Source organism: Muntiacus reevesi, chromosome 11, assembly GCF_963930625.1.
Source record: "Muntiacus reevesi chromosome 11, mMunRee1.1, whole genome shotgun sequence".
Classification (NCBI taxonomy): domain Eukaryota; kingdom Metazoa; phylum Chordata; class Mammalia; order Artiodactyla; family Cervidae; genus Muntiacus; species Muntiacus reevesi.
Genome location: NC_089259.1, coordinates 23,991,763 through 24,014,235, shown reverse-complemented (window position 1 = coordinate 24,014,235; position 22,473 = coordinate 23,991,763). Strand labels below are relative to the sequence as shown.

Here is a 22,473-nt window from a genome sequence, read left to right as displayed (position 1 = left end):
CACGTTCTAAGCACAGACAGGGGACACTTGTATTAAGTTAACACACATTAATATATGAGCTCATCTGATGCACGTGGTGAAGGTTCAAGATGGCAAATAGTTCTTACAGCTGCTAAACTCAGCAAAAGCTAATTGCCCTTTGGAACTGGACAAGGGTGGTGGTTTTAAGACATTGTGAAGGTATTTAATGCCACAGAATTATATACTTGAAAGTGGTTAATTTTTTTTTTGAAAGTGGTTAATTTTTATGTGAATGTCACTTCAATCAAAAAAAAAAAAAAAGCTGATTGTCACTTGGGCCTCTTGCTGGACTAAGATGCGCTTCCATACCTGAGATTCAAGGTCTGAGAATAACCTCGAATCAAGGCAGCAGGGTCACGTTTCCTGTGAGAACCCACAGGAGAGATGAAAGCCAGAGACATGAGCAAACGCTTAGACCCAGAACCACATTCTTAGCCCAGCAGGACCCTGACCTGTGAGTCTCACTGACACGTCTGACGAGGTGAATAGGATTCCATAACTTTCTTTGCTATGGCCATCTGCCTCCTCAGTTACTCTTTATTTTACTTTTACCATATAATAGCGTATTTCATTCTTGCCTCGTCACCCCTCCACCTAATCTGTAACGTTTCCTACATCTGAAATGCCTGGCAGTGTGCAGTGTAACCATGCTGTGGTTGCCATTTGCCCTTTGAGGGCCTCCTGAAAATGTCTGTGAGTGTAATGCCTTATTTTCACACATATGGACACACCTCCTTCTTCCTCTTGGATTCCTCCCAGCTGGGGGTTCAACCTTAGTAATTTAATCACCCAGGCTTCTTGGCTTGGTTTCCATGGCCTTGGTTACATCATAATTTCCTTTCACCGCATAGTGTATATTTTCTGGCCAACTGTCTTGTCTCTCCTCTTCTGTACAATTGTGGGACGACGATGGAATGGCATGACTTCAAGCTCTTGTTTCTTTTCTTTGCGGGAATGTTCAGGCTCTCGTCTCAGCTCCCTGAACTGCCAGTTTCTTTCAACAGCACTTGCTTATCAGTGCTCGCAGGCTGAGCCGTTCTCCTCTGTCTTGATTCTGTCTTTACTATTCACACTCTGATGTTTTGCATGTTGGTTGGTCCCCACTCTCAGGAATAATGGGGCTCTTTTTGGAGATTTGCATGTTTGTTTCTTTAATCTTTGTGCTTGTCGGCCCGCACAGGTGCCCTGTGACTCTCAGGGGCCCAAATGCATCGAGGTCATCACTGCCCTTCAGTACAGAAGCATTGGACTAGGGTTCACGTCCTGACATGGTCACTTTCTGACTTTGGATTCTGGGCTCAGTTCTTAATAATTGTTTGGCAGTTTTGAGAATTCAATAAAGTTGTCCCTAGGGCAAGACATACAGAACACACATCCAGGGGATAGTAGGTATTCCATAAAGATTTGTTGGATTTAGAGTAAAATTATTTTCATCTCAGGAAATATTTAATCTGGATCTCTGACTATAAAGACCCATTTAAGGGATTAAGAAAACAGTCACTCATTGTGGTGGGAGCATAAATTGATACAACTTTTCTGGAGAGTAATTTGACCATATGTATATTAAAAATAGATAAGCTCTTTGTCCCAGCAATTCCAATTGGAGGTATTTACACTAAGGAAATAGTTGATCTACCCAAAGATTTTACTATTCACTTGAAGCCATGTTTGTATTCATAAATTATTGAAAATATCTAAATGTTCATCAGTTCAATTCAGTTCAGTTGCTCAGTCGTGTCCAACTCTGTGACCCCATGAATTGCAGCATGCCAGGCTTCCCTGTTTATCACCAACTCCCAGAGTTTACTCAAACTCATGTCCATCGAGTCGGTGATGCCATCCAGCCATCTCATCCTCTGTTCATCAGTAGGAGATGATTAAAAAGATTATAGTATATCCATAAAAGGAATAGTATACAGCTGTTTTAACAAGGTATTGTAGAAGAATACTGAATGACAAGCACAATATGCATGACGTTTTTTTAAAAATTGTTTATTTTTGGCTATGCTGGGTCTCCACTGCTTTGTGCGGGCTCTCGCTAGTTGTGGCAAGTGGGGGCTACTCTCTAGTTTCGGTGCTCGGACTTCTCATTGCAGTGGCTTCTCTTTTTGCAAAGCATGGGCTCCAGGGCGTGTGGGCTTCAGTAGCTGCAGCTCGTGAGCTCAGTAGTTGCGACTCGTGGACTCTGGAGCTCAGGCTCAAGACTGTGGTGCTTGGGCTTAGCAGCACATGAGATCTTCCCAGGCCAGGGATCAAACTCATGTCCCCTGCATTGGCAGGTGAATTCTTATCCACTGTGCCACCAGGGAAGTCCCTGCATGATATTTTAACTGAGAAATCAAGGTTAAAACACACTTGGATATTTAATAGATTAAGAAAATCAAACCCGTCAATTTAAAAAGTGGAAAGTCTGTCTCTACCCACTTACCGAATATGCTCTACCGGTAGCCACTGCCACAGCAAACAGAAGCTCTGTCCTTCCAGTCGTTCAGGACAAAACTTCAGTGTCATTTTTTTATTGTCACAGCCAGTCTAAGTTATCATGATGTCCTCTGACGCTCTACTACTCTCAAGATCTACCCAGAATCGCAGACTCACAGGAGTCTTTGCTATCATCCTAGTGCAAGCCACTATCATCTCTCAGATGAATTATTGCAACATCTTCTCACTCATCTTCTTGTTACACCTCACAGGTTATTTTCGATACAGCAGTGGAGGGAACCTGTCAAGGCATTAAAACTCCTCACGGAGTGCCTCTACTCACTGCTTGCTGTCTCACTCAGAGTCAGAGACACAGGAAATGGCCTGCACAACCCTCCACACCCTCTCTGTTAGCTTTTGGATCGCATCTTTTACTCCTTTGCCCCTTATTCTCCCCACCCCAACCACACTTCCCATTTCTTGAGCACATCAGGCGAACTCTTACTTCAGGTCTTTTCTGCTGGATGTTCCCAGATATACCTGCATATCTCCTCCTTCTACTTCCAGTTTTTGCTCAAACCTCAGCAAAGTCTCCCTTGACTGCTTTATTTAACATTCCATCATGTGTCCCTACTGCCGGCATGCTTCATCACCTTTACTAGTTTTATATTCTCCCCACTGTCTTATGACTTTCTATTATCTTTCCTTGATTTGTGATGCATATTTTTTTCTACAGTTAAACATCTATGATATTGAGATGCAACTGACAATCACATATGTCTTCCAATGAGTTGACAGCTGTTATATTTCATAGTGGTGAATGAGATGATGGTTGACCTTACAATCAACAGCATGATGAATTGCTTGCAAAAAATGATAGCTATTGGCTACTTCCTTGTATCCACGCCTTTTGATGTGACTTTATAGCTCCTCTATTTTCCTACTCCCTAAAAGTTACCCAGTCCTGTGGAGTGCTTTGATTAACACATTGTTGCAGAAATGAGGGACTAGTTCGGAGCTTGGTTCTGTGGAGGTCTGGTGTATATCCCGTCCCTCCTTTGGAATGCTGACTCTGGCCCTGCAAGCTGGAATGCTGGATGATGAGAAACAATTGGCCCAACTGCCTCTCCTGCCCCACCTGACAGCCAGGAGAGCTCCCTCGCTAAGAGGCAGCTGAGCGTGGATGCAGGAGTCATCTCAGAAGTGCCACCAGTTGATGCCAGACAAAATTATCGATCTCCAGAATAGTGGCCTAAAGAATGGCCTTTCCTTTGATGTGTTTTATTATGCAAACAGAGGTGATTGATTCTGCTGGTGTCTGAGAGTCAGTGAAAAACAATGAATGATTTTCTTATTATGTTTATACTTATATGTATATTTCCCTCTAAGTAAAATACAAGTTTCAGGAGAGAGGGCTTTTCCACCCCTTCGTTTTAATTATGTGACCATCTCCTCTGCCTAAAGGGTTCAACAAATATTAGCTGAATGTCTTATATGTAGGTAAGTGCAGGATAATCCTGTTTATGTGAAAGACTAGAGAACGCATGTTGAGGTCTTCATCGGGGTGGAATTTTTCCCCCTTTTGCTTTGCTTATGATGTCCAAAATTCAGCAATAAACAAGCCTTCCTTTTATTTAAAAATCATTTTTGATATATTAATCTTTGCAGCAATAAAATTGTAACTCAACTAGCCACTACCCTTAGGGGTGATACCTCCTCACTGTCTTAGTGGGGTCTTATTTTTATGTTTGTGGCTTCTGGGGTTTCTAGTGTTAATAATTGTCTTCCCTGATGGCTCACAGGTAAATAATCCACCTGCAGTGCAGGAGACACAGGAGTTCAATCCCTGGATCAGGAAGATCCTCTGGAGGAGGAAATGGCAACCCCTTCCAGTATTCTTGCCTGAAAAATCCAGGGACAGAAGAGCTCAGCGGGCTACAGTCCATGGGGTCGCAAAGAGTTGAACGTGACTGAACACACATACAAAACAACAACAAGAAAAATAGTGCTAATAATACAGCCATTTTAACTGCCAAGAGAAAAATATCAACCCTGAATAACTCCTCATTTAGGGCTTGAGTCTTTTGAAATTGTTATCCCAAGATTATCCTAATCGACTATTTCAGTTCCAGATATGCTAAAATTTAGTTAACACCTCTCCTTACCTGATCAGTGCGGTTCTTATCTGCAGCTTTAAGTACATCAAAATAGCATCAAAATGTTAGAGAATCAAGACACTGCCTGTGTTGACTTCTCTGTACTCATGGTAAAATTTGCTTGCTGAGCATCCTTTCTACAAACCTTATTAAAAGTCAGATTTATGCTAACACTATACAACCCCTTAAGTGGAAGAAGGTTGTAGGGTAACACTCCCACTTGTCTATTTATTCATTACTGATGAATGCTCATCATTGGCAAATTTTCAGCCAATGTATAGACACAGTAATTGTTGTTTCTTTCCTTTAATGTAGAAAACTAGAGTACTTTATAACAATCTGAAAGCTTTCTCTTCTTCACTGACACCCCAATTGCTTTCTAAGGCATTCTTCCTCTCTGCCAGTCCATCCTTTTGCCCTAAAATATCTGTTAAGTATCTCTTCTTTTTAGGCACAGTGCTAAGTGATACATAGAAAAACATGGGTGAGAGCTTCTCCCAAGAAACTCCAGTGTGGCGAGACAGGCCTGCAAACATAATCGTCCTCTCGTGAGATGAGCGGTAATGATAAGTAGTAGTAAATATACAGTGGTGCCCAAAGCAGAGGCGACCCAGTTTAGTCACTGGGGTGGAGGTGAGTGAGGTTGGCACCGTCTTCACCAAGACTGAGACGTACTCATGTTGTCTCACGGGGTGAGCAGAAATGGGGGAGAAGGTGTCGAGGAAGGGGAGGGTCAGAGGCAGCAGGTGAGGCAGAAGAGAAAAGGATCATAAATAGTCTTAATTTAAAAAAGATAACAGCATTACCAAGATACGGTTGTTTTAGCTGAGAGCACTGGCAGTTTGGTGTCCCTTGTCAGACCAGGGGCCCAGGTGCCAAGGACTTGGAGGACCAGTTAGCTACCAGCTGTGCAAAAGCCCCCTCCTTTAGCAGGATTAGGAAGATCTGTCTCGTTTCACATCTCATAGAATTTACTCTTTTTTCCTTAATGTTCATTTATTTTATTTGGCTGTGTCGGGTCTGAGTTGCAGCACATGGCCTCTTTGTTGCATCACGCCGGACCTTTTGTTGTGGCTCACGGACTGTCTAGTTGTGTTGTAAGAGCTTAGTTCTCCACGGCGTGTGGAGTCTTAGTTCCCTAACCAGGGATCGGACCTGAGTCCCCTGCATTGAAAAGCAGATTCTCTTCGATGTATACCTAGAAGTGGAATTGCTAGGTTCCATAATAACTTGACCATATACACCTAGGAGTGGAATTGCTGGCCTTTCTTGGCCACCCTTGGTATCATGCAGGGATCCTTTCCCATTCTGCCATGACAGAAGGTTGAGAAATGCTGCTAAGGATCGGTAATAACCTCTGTATTGCTAAATTCTACCAACATTAAAAAAAAAATCTTTAATTTACTCTCTACCCTTGGCTTTCACAATACAGCCCTCTCCTGGGTCTTGCCTACTTCTCCAGCTGTTTCTCTGTGTCTTCTCTTGTACATTTTCTCCTCCATCCAACCACTATAGGTTGAAGATCTTAAGGGCTCAGTCCTGGGCCCTCCCCTCCTCCTCCACGCTTGTCTCAGGCATTCTCATCCATCAGCGGGTTCCCCTGTAGGGATGCCTGAAGATTTATGTCTCCTCTGGGCTCCAGGCTAGTACATCCTACTGCACGCTCGAGGTCTTTTGGACGTGTCAGAGTCACCTCAAAAAGAGCATGTCTACAAACAACTAGGTTCAGCATCTACCTCCACTCCTTCAAGTTGGCTCTCTTCCAGAGTTTCCTAATGCAGGGAATCAGAGGGACCATTATCTCTTCTGCAACCGAGGAAGTGGAAATTACCCCTAACAACGCTTGCTTAAACCCCTCATGGTCAAGTCCTGTTACGTTTAGCTCCTAAATATCCAATTCCCCATCTCCACTCTCACTACCAGAGTGTATTTACTCTCATCATTTATCTGTACTGCTTTCTGCCTGTCTTCTCTGCCCCACCCTCTTAAAGCCTGTACTGCTGCCAGAGTAATCTCTTTGAAATGAACATTTGATCCCATCACCACCTCCACCTCTTACTTAAAACCCATCAGTTTCTTTGAGGATAAAGATAAACCACCATTCTCCCTACAAGACCCAGCCAGCCTGGTTCTCAGGTGTCTGCACCTTTCTTCCTCCACACTGTCCCTTGGGTTAGCATGCTCACTTCCACCACTGAGGCTTTGCATAAACTCCTCTCAAAATGCTCTTCACCTTCTTCTTTGCTACTTAACTCTTACCCAGCCTTCTAATCTCACCTCAGGACACTTTCTCTGACCTCCTGTCTCCATCAGATTTCCCTCTCAGATTCTCTCATTGTACCCCTATGCAATACTCATCACAGCTGAAACACTACTTGTACAATTATTTGATTAATGTTTATCCACCACTGGACTGTGAACTTCACAAGAACCAAGGGGTTGATTTATTTGGTTTCCTATTATTACTTAGTATCCAACACAATGGCTGGTGCATCATAGATGCTTATGAACTGTTTGTGGAGAGAATGAATGAGTGCCATCCTAAGAAGCTGGCTATTTATCCTGTGGGCATCATTGAAAAAATGCAAGCAGAATAAGGTGATTGGAATTTTAAAAAGAAAGCTCAGCAGTTTTAAGATAGGACAGACAGGGGTTTAAAGGACCAGTTTGAAACCTGTCACAATAGGACAACAGAAAATTAATGAGATCGTAAACCAAAGAAGTGCCGTGGGATTGAAGAGCAGGAGGTGGGCGTGATGGTGCTTGGAAGGTAAAATCAACAGAACTTAGTGATTCAGTGACATGGACGCCTGGTTGGAGGGGAGTGCCCACTCATCCAGGGTGTATAGGGCATGAAACTTGTTTGCAGCAAGAGAGAGTAAACTCAGTTTTGGATCTGATGAAATTAGAGGTCCATATGAGCCTTGCATGAGCTATGAGATATCTACCAGGCCGTCTGATATTTTCAACCCTCTTCATGGTGGCGTCCTCTCATCCTGTTAACAAGGTCCAAGTTCATTCTTTTAAAAATTGAGCGCTCTTGGAGCCTTATCACCCTTTCATGACTCCTGCTCTTAACAGAATATTCCTGAAAGGGCAGGGGACACATGGTCTGTCCACATGTGTTTACCTCCTGTTTGCCCCTGTACTCTTTCCTCTCTTGGCATTTCTGAAACTGCTTTCAGTAGGCTCCCAGAAGCTAAATCTGTACCCCTGGAGACTGAATATACAGATGGACAATGCCAGACCATATATAAAAATATAACTTTGACCTGCAACCTTCAGCAACAAGCCCAGGAAACCAATCCTTTATGTACAATGAGCAACCCCAGGAAGCCAGCCTGTTATCCGTCAGACTAGTTAGAAGCTTCAGATCGCCACCCCCCGGGACAGTTCAGGAAGTTAGGCCATAACTTCTATAACAACCAGCCCCAGATGACCAGGACTTGATTCATAACCAGAAGTTTCCCTATTTTCTTCCCCACCTGAGGGCGGGTTCCTCAGCCCTCTTCTCTACTTACATTCTTAACTCTGCTCAGCAGCAGCATCTGCTCTTTAAGGCTTTAAATACCACTGCTGGTCCACTCCCTCACCCCTGTGAGCAACCCAGACTTGTTCTGCAGGTTGTCCCCTTCCACACAGTCCCCTAAACTCAATAATATACATCCCAAAGCAAGTTGATCTCACCCAGCACACTCGCCCTGTCCTCTTCCCCACTGTTAGTCACGCCACACTCACCAAATCACTCCAGAGAAATAAGTAGATTCCACCGGTTGATTTGGCCTCCTAAACACGTCCTTACTGCCTCTTCAGCCCTATCACCACTGCCCATGTCAGAACTTCACTAGGTCTCCTAAAATACTGCCAGTCCCTTAATGAATTTTCAGTTGCCAAGCTTGTCCCCTTTCACACAAGCCTCTACTCGTCTTTTATAAGCATACATCTCAGTATGCCGCGCCCTACCCTAAACCCTTCACTGCCTCATGACTGTTTCATAAGGCATGTCGGCCCCATGACGACTCCCCAGCCACATTTCCTGCCAAGCAAGGAAATGGAACTTAATGTCCTAAGTAGACACGTCACACTGTTGAGGGTCCTGAGACTGTGCAGTGATATGTGTCCCAGGAGGAGGGAAAGCGCTGGGGATGCCCTCCTCGTTGGTGACGAGCTATGGTCTCCAATCTATAGTCTTAGCTTGGAGTCCTGAGAGAACGTTCACAGCAAGTAGTTTGACGCCTGTGAAGAGATCTCTGCTCAGACAGCCGCCAGCCTGAGGGCCATGTTGGATTCAATTAGCTGTGGTTCGTGAACTTGAGAATTCTCTTTCTTGGACGCCCTGGTTTCTACTTGGCTTTTAGGTATGGCCGGAACCAAATAGAGGAAATAGATCCTTTCCCAGGAACGGGGGAGTTTCAAACTCTCACCCTCAGAAGTTTTCATCTGCTGCACAGAATGAGTCCTTGCTTATACTTACAAATGTGGCCCTTCCCCTCCTGTGACCCCGTCGCCCCATGAGGGGAAGGGGGACAGTGGGCTCCCCCTGACTCTCCAGAGACGCGGCCAGGGTCCCAGCAGGCATCCTGTCAGCCAAAGCAACAGGAAGAAAGAAAGTCAATATTGGAGGGCAACGGCTGATTGTCAGAGCTGGGCTCGGGTGGAGGAAAGATAATGGTCTGGTGATTTCACACGTAAACATTTTTAAGATGCCAATAGCCAGCAGGCAGCCTTTCACATCAGATACCTGTGAAGAGCGGCAGAGTTGGGGGAAGGTGGGCAGACAGGGTACTCCTGCCTGAAGCTGAAAATACAGGAGTTCAGACTGGAGGGAAGGGTGTCTCATTTTTCAAGTGCCAGGTTGCGCCTCCCTGATTTACGGCTAGACTTTTGAAGCTGACTGCTCAAATCTAAAGTTACTGCAGCGGCCTCCTGCGCTGGGAGCAAAGGATGAAGTGTATGACAGTGAAGGAGAGTAAATAGAGCCGGGGAGGCCGGCTCTGGCCAGGAGCTGGGCCCGTGTCACAGCAGACTGTGAAGCCTGACGCTGTGGGAGTCGGGATAATCCTTACGGGGCTGAAACAAAGGCAAATGCTCGGGATGCGTAAGCTGCCTGCAGCAGGGAGCTGGCTGTGCTCCGTGATGTGGGCTCGTGTTTTAATCACCACACCCCCCATGTGCACATATAAACACATAGCACGTTTGCACCACACATACATGCACACATACACATATACACACTGCACACTCATGCATACACACATGCGTCATGCATACCACGTATTCATACCATACACGCAGATACATGCATAATACATACCATATACACACACACACCACACATGCCACACACATACACACCTACACTCCTACACACACACACCCATGCACCCACACACACTACCTGTTCACACCATACATATAGACACATACACTGCACATACCATTCACACATACACACTTCCAGGATAACTTTGCAGTGACACCACTAGGAACTCCAGTACTGGTCCCCACCCTGGACGCTGTGGAGTGGGAGAAGGGACCTGCTAACTACAGCAGCACAGAAGCCACGGTGGTTGTGGGTCTGAGCTCTTAAAGCTAAATGTTGATGCAGCAGATGTTAGAATGCAGAAGCTCCATCTCTAGCAGGCCCCCTGGCTTATGATGGAGGTTGATTTTGCCCAGAGGTCAGTCTGGATATAGGGCCACATTAAGGAGAAGCGAAACCTTGGGCATTTATAGTGGAATGACTGCCTGGTTTTCAGGCAACAGATGTGCCTCTGAGGAGGGGCGCAGGTTACAGCTTGGGATGAATGAATGTGGCTGTGGAGGGATTTATGGGGCTGTTTTTGCCAGAACGCCGATGAGTGGAGCTGAGCACTGGGAGGAGGCAAGAGCCTGTGGAAGGAGCCCTGACTGGGCCCAACAGACCCTTGCCTCTCTCTCACCTAGAAAGTTCTTCTCTGCTGGCAAGTGGGAGACAGAGCTGAGTTGGATAATCTTTATTGTGATGGATAGGAGTGTTCCTCTAAGTCTGAGGGCACCTTTGCTACTGCAAGAGGGACTCATGGAGGCTCTGATCGGCTGACACTAAAGAGGTTGAGGCTCAGTAGTGAGCAGACCTCCAGGCTGGCAGGGCTTTAAGCTCTTTTATTCCAGAGACCTGATTACTCAGGTGACAACTACCTGCCTTCTGGGCTTCCCTTGTAACTCAGCTGGTAAAGAATCCACCTGCAATGCAGGAGACCCCAGTTCTATTCCTGGGTCAGGAAGATCCCCTGGAGAAGGGATAGGCTACCCACTTCAGTATTCAGCTGGTGGCTCAGCTGGTAAAGAATCCACATGCAATGTGGTCAATCCCTGGGTTGGGAAGATTCCCTGGAGAAGGGGGCTACCCACTCCAGTGTTCTGGCCTGAAGAATTCCATGGGCTGTATAGTCCATGAGGTTGCAAAGGGTTGGACAGATTGAGCGACTTTGACTTTCTTTTCTCCAGCAGGGCTGCCCTTGGTGTGTTTTCCTCAGACATTTTTGGTACAGACGTGTTGAGAGAGGAAGCCCTGTTGTGAGAGGCAGAGGCATTAAGGTATACATACCCATCGACAACGTTTTTGCAGGAAAGCACACCGAGGTGTGGGCAAATCGGGAGAACCCACAAAACCACTGGGCAGGAGAAGTCCCTTGAGAGAATCATTGGATGCAAGTGTTGGAATGAGGTCTCTCTCCCATCCTGAGCAGGAAATGTTCAGTTTTCCAGTTTAAGAAAACAGCGTGAACCTCCCTCTACTGAGAAACTAGGAAACAATAGAAGCTATTGATGAAGTCCAAACGATTTGCCCAGCAAGAGAGCAGAGAACTGAGAAAATGTTCTTGAAAAAAAGAAACATCCACAGCCGGGAGAACAGAGGGAACCATGTCGAGAGAGGAAATTAAACATGTCTAGGTTGATTGGCCTTGATTTACCTGTTGAAAATGAAAAGGATATTTCACATTCTGAACAACGTGCCCTTCATGACAAGTTCACCACTTCGTCGGAAGAATCCAGAAAATTAATAGGTAATTCTGATGGAATAACGAAACCTCTCTGGGTGGAACATTAATTACCACCCCGCTGTAGGGAAAGGTGATAATGTGGATTTGTCAGGGAGGGAGGAGAGAGAGAGCTATTTTCAGGGTCAGTGGATTTCTCTTTTCCTTTTTTTTTTTTTTTCCAGCAGTGAAGCAACACAGGAGAGAAAGATGTGATTCCTTATTCCCCCTGTGATCCGAGCAGCTTTGTGATCTGGAGACTCTACTCCTTGTAGGAAGGGATTAACACATGACCAGCCCCTCTGCACAGGGAGGCTGCCCTCTTGTCACTGCCGTGAGGGATCCATCAGGGTTCCTGTTATTCCAGAAAGGGAAGGGTCTCTACTGCCCCCTCAAGTGCTGTTTACCCAGCTTCACTTCCTCCTTTAACCAGCCCGGGGGACCCAGCATCCGGGCTGTTTCCTTTCTCCCCACCACATGTTTACCGGACCACGTGGGCCGGGCCGCAGGCCTGCTCTGCGTGACAGCTGAGGGTCCGGGGCCCACTGCCTGGGCTGGACCCCGGCCTCCTCGGGCCTGGCCGTGAGCCTCCATCTTACCCACCCCGAGCTCCACTGTGCTCTCTCTGTTCGCATGGCTTGAAACACGTTTCTCCTTCTCTTGGCTGCTTCCTGCTTCTCCTTCAGACCCTCCCTTAGGGGCACCTGGTCCAGGAAGCCTCCTCTGAGTCCCCCCACCCCTGTGTCTCAGTGAGGTGTTTCCAGAGTGCCCGCGGGGTACCCCGGGCTCTCTCCTCACAGCCCTGGCCGTGCTGGGTGACGCCCCTCTGTTCGCTGCTTTCCCACACGGGGCCCCAGCGGTTAGACCTTCTATCTCGTGATCCCAGGATGGCTCCTGTGATCCAGCGGAGGGGCTGGCACCAGAGAGGGGCTTGCTGGAAATGGGACTAGAGGATGAGCCCTGAGGGCAGATGGCGGAGAGGGTCCCCCAGGCTGAAGTTCCCGTTACTGGTTGCAGGTCCTCTGGGAAGTTCTCGGGAGTCAAGGAGAGAATGGACAGTGAGGTGTGAGAATTCGACCGTTCTTGGGAAACACCCCACCTTCTGCTTCCTAGAGAGATGCAGTGACGGTGCCATGGTGGGATCTTACTGCTCATCCTGTCTCGGGGAAGGGGGGACTACTCACCTGGGTGAAGAGACCAAAGCCATGTTAAACCCGCAGTGAGGTATGCCCCGTGATTCTCGCTGAGCGCGTCCTCAGACTGGGTTTGGGGAGCACACTGTGAGACTTCCCCGGGGGCTCAGAGGGTAAAGCGTCTGCCTGCAATGCGGGAGACCAGGGTTCGATCCCTGGGTCAGGAAGATCCCCTGGAGAAGGAAATGGCAACCCACTCCAGTACTCTTGCCTGGAAAATTCCATGGACGGAGGAACCTGGTAGGCTACAGTCCATGGGGTGGCAAAGAGTCGGATACAACTGAGCGACTTCACTTTCACTTTTCTGTGAGACATTGGTATTCTTAGCCTCAAATAACACACTTGGTCTTAAGACCCGGGGCAGCTTCAGTCTTGACAGCTGTCCTTCCTTCCCTCCCCCCACTTGCCCCCCGCTTTCCTCCCCTTCTCTGCCTCCTTCCAGGGGCTCTCTGAGGGCGACACACAGATCTCTGAGTTGTGGTAAGAGGGCAAGCCACAGATGCGTGTGCGCGTGACTGAAGCTTGGCCTGCAGACTCAGCAGGCGGAGAGGGCCAGTCTCGGGCTGGGAGGGGTGCCTCGGCCCCCGACAAACTGGAGTTTGGCCATCTGTGAGTGATAAATCAGGTGCCCCAACTCGTGGGCATCCAGAGAAGAGTTCTCACCAGATCTGAGACTCTCAAGAAGAGGAATTGTCTTGTTCATCTCTGCCTCTGCGGCGCGTCACTCACCTAGGTCCTGGACGATGCCTGCTGAATAAACGTGCTATTTTAGGACAGCTGTAAATCGCGTGCTAATTACAACGGCGGAGAGGACTCTGGGAGGCCGTCTACCTCAGAGGCCAGGAGCAAAGCCAAGGGTATCACAGGGTGTGGGCACCTCCAAACAGGCAGATGGCAAACGCATCCTCAAGTGAGAGAATCCAAGCTGCCACAACCACAGGGTCTGATGGGATGAGATGTCCGGGTTGTCTGAACCCCGGACCAGGAGTCTCAGAATAAATAGTGAAGCTTTCTTCTGGAGACCCCGTCCTTGTTTTTAACATCTTCTGATCATAGTACAAATGAAAACGGACAACAGAGTTTCCCTTTTCTTTTCTAAACCCCAGTGAGGTGCCCTCCACGGTGTTGGCACTTACTCAAGAAACATTTGAATGAATGATTTGGATGTGCAGGCAAGCTGGCAAGGACATCTGTCGCAGAACTGGCGGCTAGCGTGGGTTTGGCTGGTCCAGCTGGCTGGGCGGGGCTCCGCGTCTTCCCTCGGTGCCCCTTCTGGAGCTGGGGAAGCTGGCTACCTTCGAAGGCAGAGGAGAGCCTCTCTCCTGTGTAAGGAATTCCCTGGGATGCCTCTTTCCCTGTTACCATTTACCTCCACGTGCAAAACATCCTTAACTGGACGTTAACCCCGCCCTGCTGGAACGCCCTTCTCCCAGTTTCCCTGACATGGCAGTGTTATCCTCCTCAATCCCAGAGTTGCCACTAGTGTTTGATGTTTCTGTGTCAGGGCACATTTTTTGTTTTTTTCTGACGGTAGGTTTTTGGGGAAACTGCCAGCCTCATAAAACAAGGTAATGGTCCTTAGGAAACAATCACTTTAGCTATTGTTTCACAGCAGTTGCCCTGAAAGCCTAGAAAGGACCCAGCAATTTCACTGCAGAGGAGCAAAAGGCCAAACACAGCCACAGCAGCAGTGGCCGCATGTAGATGGCTGGGAAGGGCATCGCTAACTTTACAAGTGCCCTGAGATCCTCTGGCAGCTTCATAGGACACCAGGGGACCTGCAGTCACTTTTGCTGGCCGACTTTTCAATCTCCTAGCTCTGAACAACTCACATAGGAAAGAACTTGATTCCGCTGTATATTTTTGCTATTTTCTCTCAGGTCAATATCACACGTGGGTTGCCTAATGGGACATCACTATAAAAAAAACAGCAGCTAATTACAGGGTAGCAGATAAAACAACACTCTTCTCTGCAGAGCTGGGGCAGATAGGTGGAAGGATAAAATTGGGCCGAATGTGTATTTGATTTCTTTGTGTTTATCTGAGTCACTGGCCCAGGCGGGAAGGTAATATATGAAAAGGGACATTTTTGGAATAGTTGTTTTTGAATTATGCTCATGAAATAGACACTCTGCTACGAAGGACATGTGGGAAAGCTACACTCTGACCGCATGACTAATTTTTAAAGCCTCACATAGAATTCCCCCCAAGAACACAGCTGGGTTATTCCTTCGTGGACTGAATGTGTCAATTATGAACTGAAATAAAGTGAAATTTTACTCCATTATGGCAGAGCAAACTGAGGAGCGGACATTGGAGCTCGGGTATTACGTAGTAGTTCATACACCAAGTACTAGTCTTTTATTAACCTTTAAGAACATGTTTTACATAAAAACAGGCAACATCAAAAAAGCTCAGTTGATAAATGAACATAATATATCACAGATGATTTCATCCACATTAACCTACATTTATTAGCTTAAACTGAGAGATTAGGAAAAAAAATCAGATCTCATTCCAGCTTTAATCATGGATACAAATCGTTTGATAGTTACTTCATTAAGATTCTGAAAAATCAAAGGTTAACCTGTGCCATCTGATCCATGCAGCAATTGATAAATTCAGTATTTTCAAAGGAAACATTGAATTTTTTTTCTTGCACCGAATTGAAACCTTTCAGAAACTTGTTTAAATGCACCAAGTTTCAAGCCCACCTTTTCAGTATGCATGAGCAAAATACTATTTAATTTCACACTCAACTAATCCTTTAACAATTTTCTTTCACCCAGAATGAAAAAGACTATTATTAATTTCCTAATAAAATTAAAAAAAATAGTTATCGAGGATATGACTCTAACCTTGGACCAGTTTCAATTTCTTTTTATTTTTTTCTAAGAATACATCAAAGATTAATGTCAATGGCCAGTGAGAAATTGTCCCTAGAGAACTATTCAAGGTCTTTTTCTTACCACATTCAATTGGACTGGAATGAATTGACATTATAGCATCTTTATCATCACTTTTAAAACCCTACTTTCTCTTAATACCAACAGTGAAGGCTTTTAGAACTATTATTTACTTTAAGTTAATAAAGTATATCACAGACAAAAATATACAATTTTACACTGAAGCAACATTAAGGGTCTCATGTCAGTGGACCAAAAAAGAATGTCGAGGAAATTTACAGGTAGGCTTTAATTACAGAGATTGCACTTCCTTTATGAAAAAGAATGAAACTAGAGCCCTCACTCGTCTCCAAGGGCAAGAGATTGCAAACCCCGTGATCAAAACACCTGCCAGTTAGAAGCTCACTCACTGAAAAATGATCGCACAGCTTCAGCATTGAGGCCCGTGAACGACGACAACAGCAACACACACAAAAAACCAAAGGGGGAAATAAAGACCACCTCACCCAGAGGCATCCTAAGCTTCCACACTGAATTTCCTGTTTCCCACCAGTTTATGACCCTTAATGTTACTGGATGGATGGTTGCATATTTGAGATGATTAAAAAATGAAAGACTGCCTTAAAAGCACCTCCTCCTCAAGTATGTAATTACATACAAATGAAAGATTCCTTCTGACAGTCCTAGGGACCCCATTTGTTACTGTTTCATGTATGAGCACCATTGAGCCAATTTTTAAAGCACATTTGCAGTGATCAAATGTGTTCTCAAGTTTCGTTGGTTTTTTTTTTTGTCTTTAAACCAAAAAGTGTGTGAAGTGTGTTCATTAATGCACTCCTTATCATATCTAAATTGACAAAAATCTTAATTTTGGAAGTGCTTTTAATCACTATTTTCCCCAACAGACTAGAATGGCTTCATGAAACTTGATTAAATAAAGAAATCCATATCTCCCAAAGAAGCACATATCTGACCCTCTATCACTGCATGCAAAATAAGGGTCTGTCTGAGAGTATTTTTTCCCCAAATTCCTAATGGAAATGGCAGACAACACACAGGAAAGGCTAACCCTTGAACTGACCAACTTCAAGTTTTAAAAAAATCTTTGATTGGATTCCCACCCCCACCCCTCCCAAATCATGTAGCTGTTTAAAAAATTAACGATTTACAAATTATAGAAAAGATATGTTATCTACAATATATGCCAGGTGACTCATTAAATTTTTTTTTAACCCACTCCCAAATGAATAATTATATTAAACTACCATCTTGGATCTTGGTGCGTTCCACAATTCTGAAATTACAAGTAAAGAGGGGAGACATACCAGATTTTCCTTTTTTCTTTTTGGTTATTCTTTTCTCGGCAGAACTGGGCAGAGAAAAGAAGGCAGTGAACCTTCATTCTTTGGAACAGGCCCTCTATAGCAAACTTCAGCCTGGGGCACCTTTTTATGATCAAATTAAAAACCTTTGAAATCAGAAGTTTATCATGGAAATGCTGACAGATCCTGACCCAGAGAAGGGCTATCGGGCAACACAATAATGTGAAGAAAGCTCTCCCTCAAGCATGATTGCCCTTCAGCGCAGGGACAGGGCTGTGTAACGGCGCCACTGGCCAGCAGACAACCATGATTTAATGTGCGTGAGCCTTGGTCACACGGCAGCTCCGCGACCCTCTCAGCTAAGCCAATTTTTCTTTTCTTTTCTTTTTTCCAACTGAAATATGCCTCAAAGGGTAAAGGATTGCAATTTTAGCCTTCATTTATGGATATATTGCTTTCTTTCAACAGTATCTGACGGGCCTGTTAAGCGCCACCCATGGGGGTGCTGAGCAGGTTGTAGGAAGGTCTCACTGAATACAGAACACCAAGCATTTTCAGTAGTTTATTTGCATTTTTTTTTCTTGGCTTATTTTAGTATGCACCACGTGTAAAATCAGATGAGGGCTACAGAAAAAACATTTTCAATGACCCAAATCTTACTTTTCCTTCTAACGATATGGAGCAAATCACGTATGCATTGATTATGAGAATAAATGGTTTCTGCTACAGTGCTGAGAAAAAAAAAAAATGTGTCATCAATATGAACGGTTCTCATCTACAGAGATGGTTTACATGATGCAAGTAATGAAAGAGTTTTTCCTTAACTAGTCTACTACCAAAACTGAAACAAAATGAGTCTTAAAATTCCCCTTGAAAATACCATATGGTTGGTCATGTATCAATAGAGGAAAGACAGTCCCCATCACCAGGCCACCACCATAAAAGCTATATTAAATACATAGAAAAGAAAAATATGGGGACACTTGTGGCAATGATTAAATTGGTAAGTACAGAGATACACTGCCATAATGGTACATATTTATTCTCTAATAAAGTGAAATAAAAAATAAGATCAATTTGGTTATAGAAATTCCTTAAAGAACACCACCACTTAATTATTTCAAACTTCAACTATCCCAAGAATGTCGTGAAAAAAATTAGCACTGGCTAAAAAGCAAAAGCAGTCTGGGTACACCCACGTAATCAGCATGCCTTGTGCTTGTCTGTTAACCCTCTGAGTACATCTCTGACATCCAGGATCTCGATAGCTTAGTGCTGAAAAGATTGCATTCCATCTGATTACTCAATATTTCTACTTGACAGGTCACATTCCACTATTTATTCAGCATAGATCACTCAAATTCTGCAGCGATGCGCTGGGATCCCCATGCTGAATGGCCCTGCATTCTTCCGAGTGGCCCCTCTGCAGTGTTATGGGAAACAGGCCACAGCTTGACACGGTCCACAGCCCTTCAAGACTTGGGAGAGAAAGGCCTGAGCCATGCGCTGTAAGGTATGTACACTAGATGCTGGCATCATAGACACAATGCCCACGGGAAAAGCAGTCTTTCAGAGAAAGAAAGTGAAGTGAAAGTTGCTCAGTCGTGTCCGACTCTTTGTGACCCCATGGACTATACAGCCCATGGGATTCTCCAGGCCAGAATACTGGAGTGGGTAGCCTTTCCCTTCTCCAGGGGATCTTCCCACCCCAGGGATCAAACCCAGGTCTCCCGCACTGCAGGCAGATTCTTTCCCAGCTGAGCCACAAGGGAAGCCCAAGAATACTGGAGTGGGTAGCCTATTCCTTCTCCAGAGGATCTTCCTGAGCCAGAAATAGAACTGGGGTCTCCTGCATTGCAGGCGGGTACTTTACCAACTGGGCTGCCGGGGAGGCCCAAGGAAAACCACAATCTTACTGCAGGTAGGTCTCCACGCATAGGCTTTCTTCATATTCACACATTTATAATTGAGGCCAATCCAGGAACCTGCTCCTTCGTCTTACTTTGAATGGTGCTTTGCTTTAGAGTTCTAGAGAAAGCAGTAATTTCTGACCAGTTTTGGGCACTTCACTATAAGGAATCTACCTACACACCATACCTTCCTGGTGTCCTGCCCTCCCTGTCTTCGCCAGAAAACCCAACTGATTTGTGCTACTTTGTGATGTTGTGTGTTAGGTTTCAGGACTCTCTTAAAAAAAGGTGGGGGTGCTCTCAGTAAATGACCTAATATTTACATGGCAAGACAACACAGAAGAGATAAACCTAAACGTGAAAGAGTCAAAAACTCGGGGGGGGGGCAGCGGGAGTTGGGGGGGACCATGGTGCAGTCACGGCATGCTGTGATTTTTACATTGATAGCAATAGAGACCATACGTCGATCAGTTGAAGAGTAAAAGGCGGTCACTGAAGACCGATCTGTGTCTGAAAGTCAAGAACTGACTGTGGAAGAGCTGCACACCCATTTCAAGACTTTCAGGTGTCCAAGTATACCTCCGAGCGGAGACCATGAGTGCTGTCCAGCCTTCTAGATGCAAATTTCATGAGCCATCATGGTTGTCTTCTGGGCCAGGGAGTGAAGCAAACCTTAGGAGGACATCTGAGTTGGGACAAACCCCGCCTTGCCACAGCCTCTTCCCTGCACCTAAGCAGTGACCGCAGGCTGCTGCAGGCCCCCATTCCAAGCGTAACACACTCCAGGGGAGACACAGGGCTAGGGAGGAAGATTTGGAAACAGGAGTGAAATACAGCTGTTGGACAGGACTTGGGCCAAAGAAAGAAAATAGCATCTCTCTCTGGACAGCCAAAGACAGTGCTATATAAAGGTCATCCTAGGGAGTGCAAGTTTTACCCTCAGGGATACCCTCTAGGTCTCCCATCCTGTTCTCCCTGAGACTATATGTAAGTATCCTAAAGGTGCACATGGAATCATCTCACCGAAGGTTTATTTCATTAAAAAGCGTTTTGAGGCTATTCTAGACTGCTGGTCCACTCTGCTTTCTCCTTGGCCACCTTGCAAAGCACTCGGCTCTGGGCGCCCAGTCCCGGGCGCTCCTCCTGCGTATGGGCTTCATATTCTGTGTATGGACTTCATACTCTGTGTGGATCTCACACTGAAGACTGAACTGTGTGAAAAAAGCAGATGAGACAAAGAACAGGGTCTTGTTGCCTCTTCCTGTTTGACATTCCAGCCCTGTAGAGCACCTGGCAATTTATTGCTCTTTTCCACCAGTTTGTTTTTTTCCTGTAGATGTTTCATACTGAGCAGGCAGACCCTGACTCACCAAGTACAGGGCAAGCTATGGTGACTTCCTGAGGGTCTGCACTGGCAGTAGTAGCAGCTGAAGTGGAAGCAGCATTTCTGGGGCGTCATCAGCACGTCTTCAAATGGAGGTTATTTGGGGGAGGGGGGCTACCATCTATATCCTGGGTCAGGCTGTTGGCCATAGATCCAGTCCCTCCACGTGGGATGTAGGACTCAGGGCAGCTGGCAGTGAGACCTCTTTCTTTTAAAAAAAGTCCCTTTCTTAATAGGATTGTGAAGAGGAAAGGGATGCTGATGCTTAAGTTATAAACCTGCCATGTTCTGAACCCACAAAAGAAGGACAAGCAAGACAGCATGCTAGACGCTCTTCCTGTCTGGACATCTCAGCATCTAATAACCCCTTAATCTGCAGCAAAATCAAGAAACATGTGCATATAAATCCAGAGGCCTGAAAGATTCCCTCAAGCATTCTCCATAAAATCCCATGCACTCAGAGGGTTAACACGTGCTATGTTACATACTGCAGAGCCTAGCTCCACTGATGAAAACATTCATTGCTTCTACATTTTAAAAGTCGCAAAATAGCCTTAACCCTTTGAGGACCCAATTAGCAGCAAGTTGTCATCTTCACCAACAACATGTCACAGTCTCATTCAGCAAAAGGGAAATCGCTACAAGGATACCAGAAAAACACACTGTTCTGCTCGGCCATTCAAGCATTGAGTGCTAGGTAGATCAGATGAAACTGTTTGACATAAATTTGGGGTGGGGGGGTAACAAACCTCAGAGTATCAAAGGGTTAAGCTAGGACTTCGAGTAAAAGGGTCTTATTAAAAGGGCGAGTTTGGGGAGCGAACAGTCTCGGAGGAGCTCGGCGAGTAGTCTTCCGACTCCGAGTTGAGTTCCGGTGGAGCTGGCTGGGCCTTGTACCGGCTCCTCACATCCGGGTTGCGTCTTCGTCGGAAAACCTGCCTCTCCTTATCAAGAGCGGTGGTCTAGCAGGGGCATAAAATGAGAAAGAGGACCATTAGGCCGAAGGAAATGGCAAACACACACACACACACACACACACACACACACACACACACAGAGGACACTTTCTGAGGTCAGAAAAATATGCTGGCTAAAGTTAACAATCCACAACGGCTTGCTTATGGTGCCCACAGTCACCACTGCTGGGGTGCCCTCTGCCCCCCCAGATGCAGCTCTGAGAGCCCCTGGTTGTGACATTGCAGGCACAGGCAGGATGGATGATGTGGGGGTTCAGCCTCTTGCCCGCCCTCCCCAGACCTCCCTGAGCTCCACATCGATGACCCTTGGTTGCTCCCAGCCTATCCAGAGATCCCCGCTTCCCCCAGCCCCAGCGGTAAAGGGGAACCCAGGGCTTGTGCGTCTGACACGCGAGGACACGGGCAGTGCCTCGTTCATCAACATGCAGCTCCAGGCAGCTGCATAATAAAAGATGAGAGGTGATGAAGTTGTCAGACGTGGAAACAGAGCCACAAGCTCATCCCGTTATTTTAGCACCTCCTCCTTCTAAATGACCTTATTATCTCTTGATGAGGGAGTGTGGGAAGGGTGGGTTTAATTTGAATGAACCAGCGCCTGACTTTGAAAACTGCCCTGAATGCAATTAAACCTGATGGAAACCTTCCCATGGATTCCCCTCCACAAAGTTCGTTTCCACTGTAGTCCATGGGAATCTACGGAACTGAGGTTCAGCGTCATAGGGATTCCAACTCTGGGGCCCTGGGCCCTCTGCCCCCTTTTCCTGAGGAAACCTCGGATCGTCTCCAGGCTGTGCTCTGGAAGTTATTATGACATCAGGATTGGGAAGGGCATGGCTTCATTACAGATTTAATGGGTGTGAGCAGGATGGCTCATTACAGAGAAACCTTACACAGAGAGCAGGAGAGCAGGTACAAACCCTGAAGAAAAATACAGAACACACTTAAAAGTTGGAAGGCATCCTTGTTTGAAAGTCCCTCTTTAAAAGGATGTAGCCTGGAGGTTATTCTGCTTTTAAGAGATTACTTTTCCTCTACAGAGATATATACCACCATTTTTCCTCTTGGAAATTTACTGTTAACTTCTTCAAAGAGCAGAGATGAATTTATAGCCAGGCGGGTTCTGAGAACAAAGTGAAAACTAAGCCCCTCATACAACTGCGG

The 22,473-nt window shown here is 45.9% G+C and overlaps 1 protein-coding gene across 1 annotated transcript in view; it reads right to left on the bottom strand.

Moving 5' to 3' along the window:
• Positions 1-16,866: 16,866 nt before the first annotated feature.
• Positions 16,867-22,473, bottom strand: part of DCLK1 (doublecortin like kinase 1) — a 335,403-nt gene continuing 329,796 nt past the window's right edge. Inside the window, exon 17 of the mRNA XM_065901788.1 lies at positions 16,867-21,297. Within this exon, the coding sequence (XP_065757860.1) occupies positions 21,133-21,297 (165 nt within the window). The 3' untranslated portion in view covers positions 16,867-21,132. The remainder of the gene's footprint in view (positions 21,298-22,473) is intronic.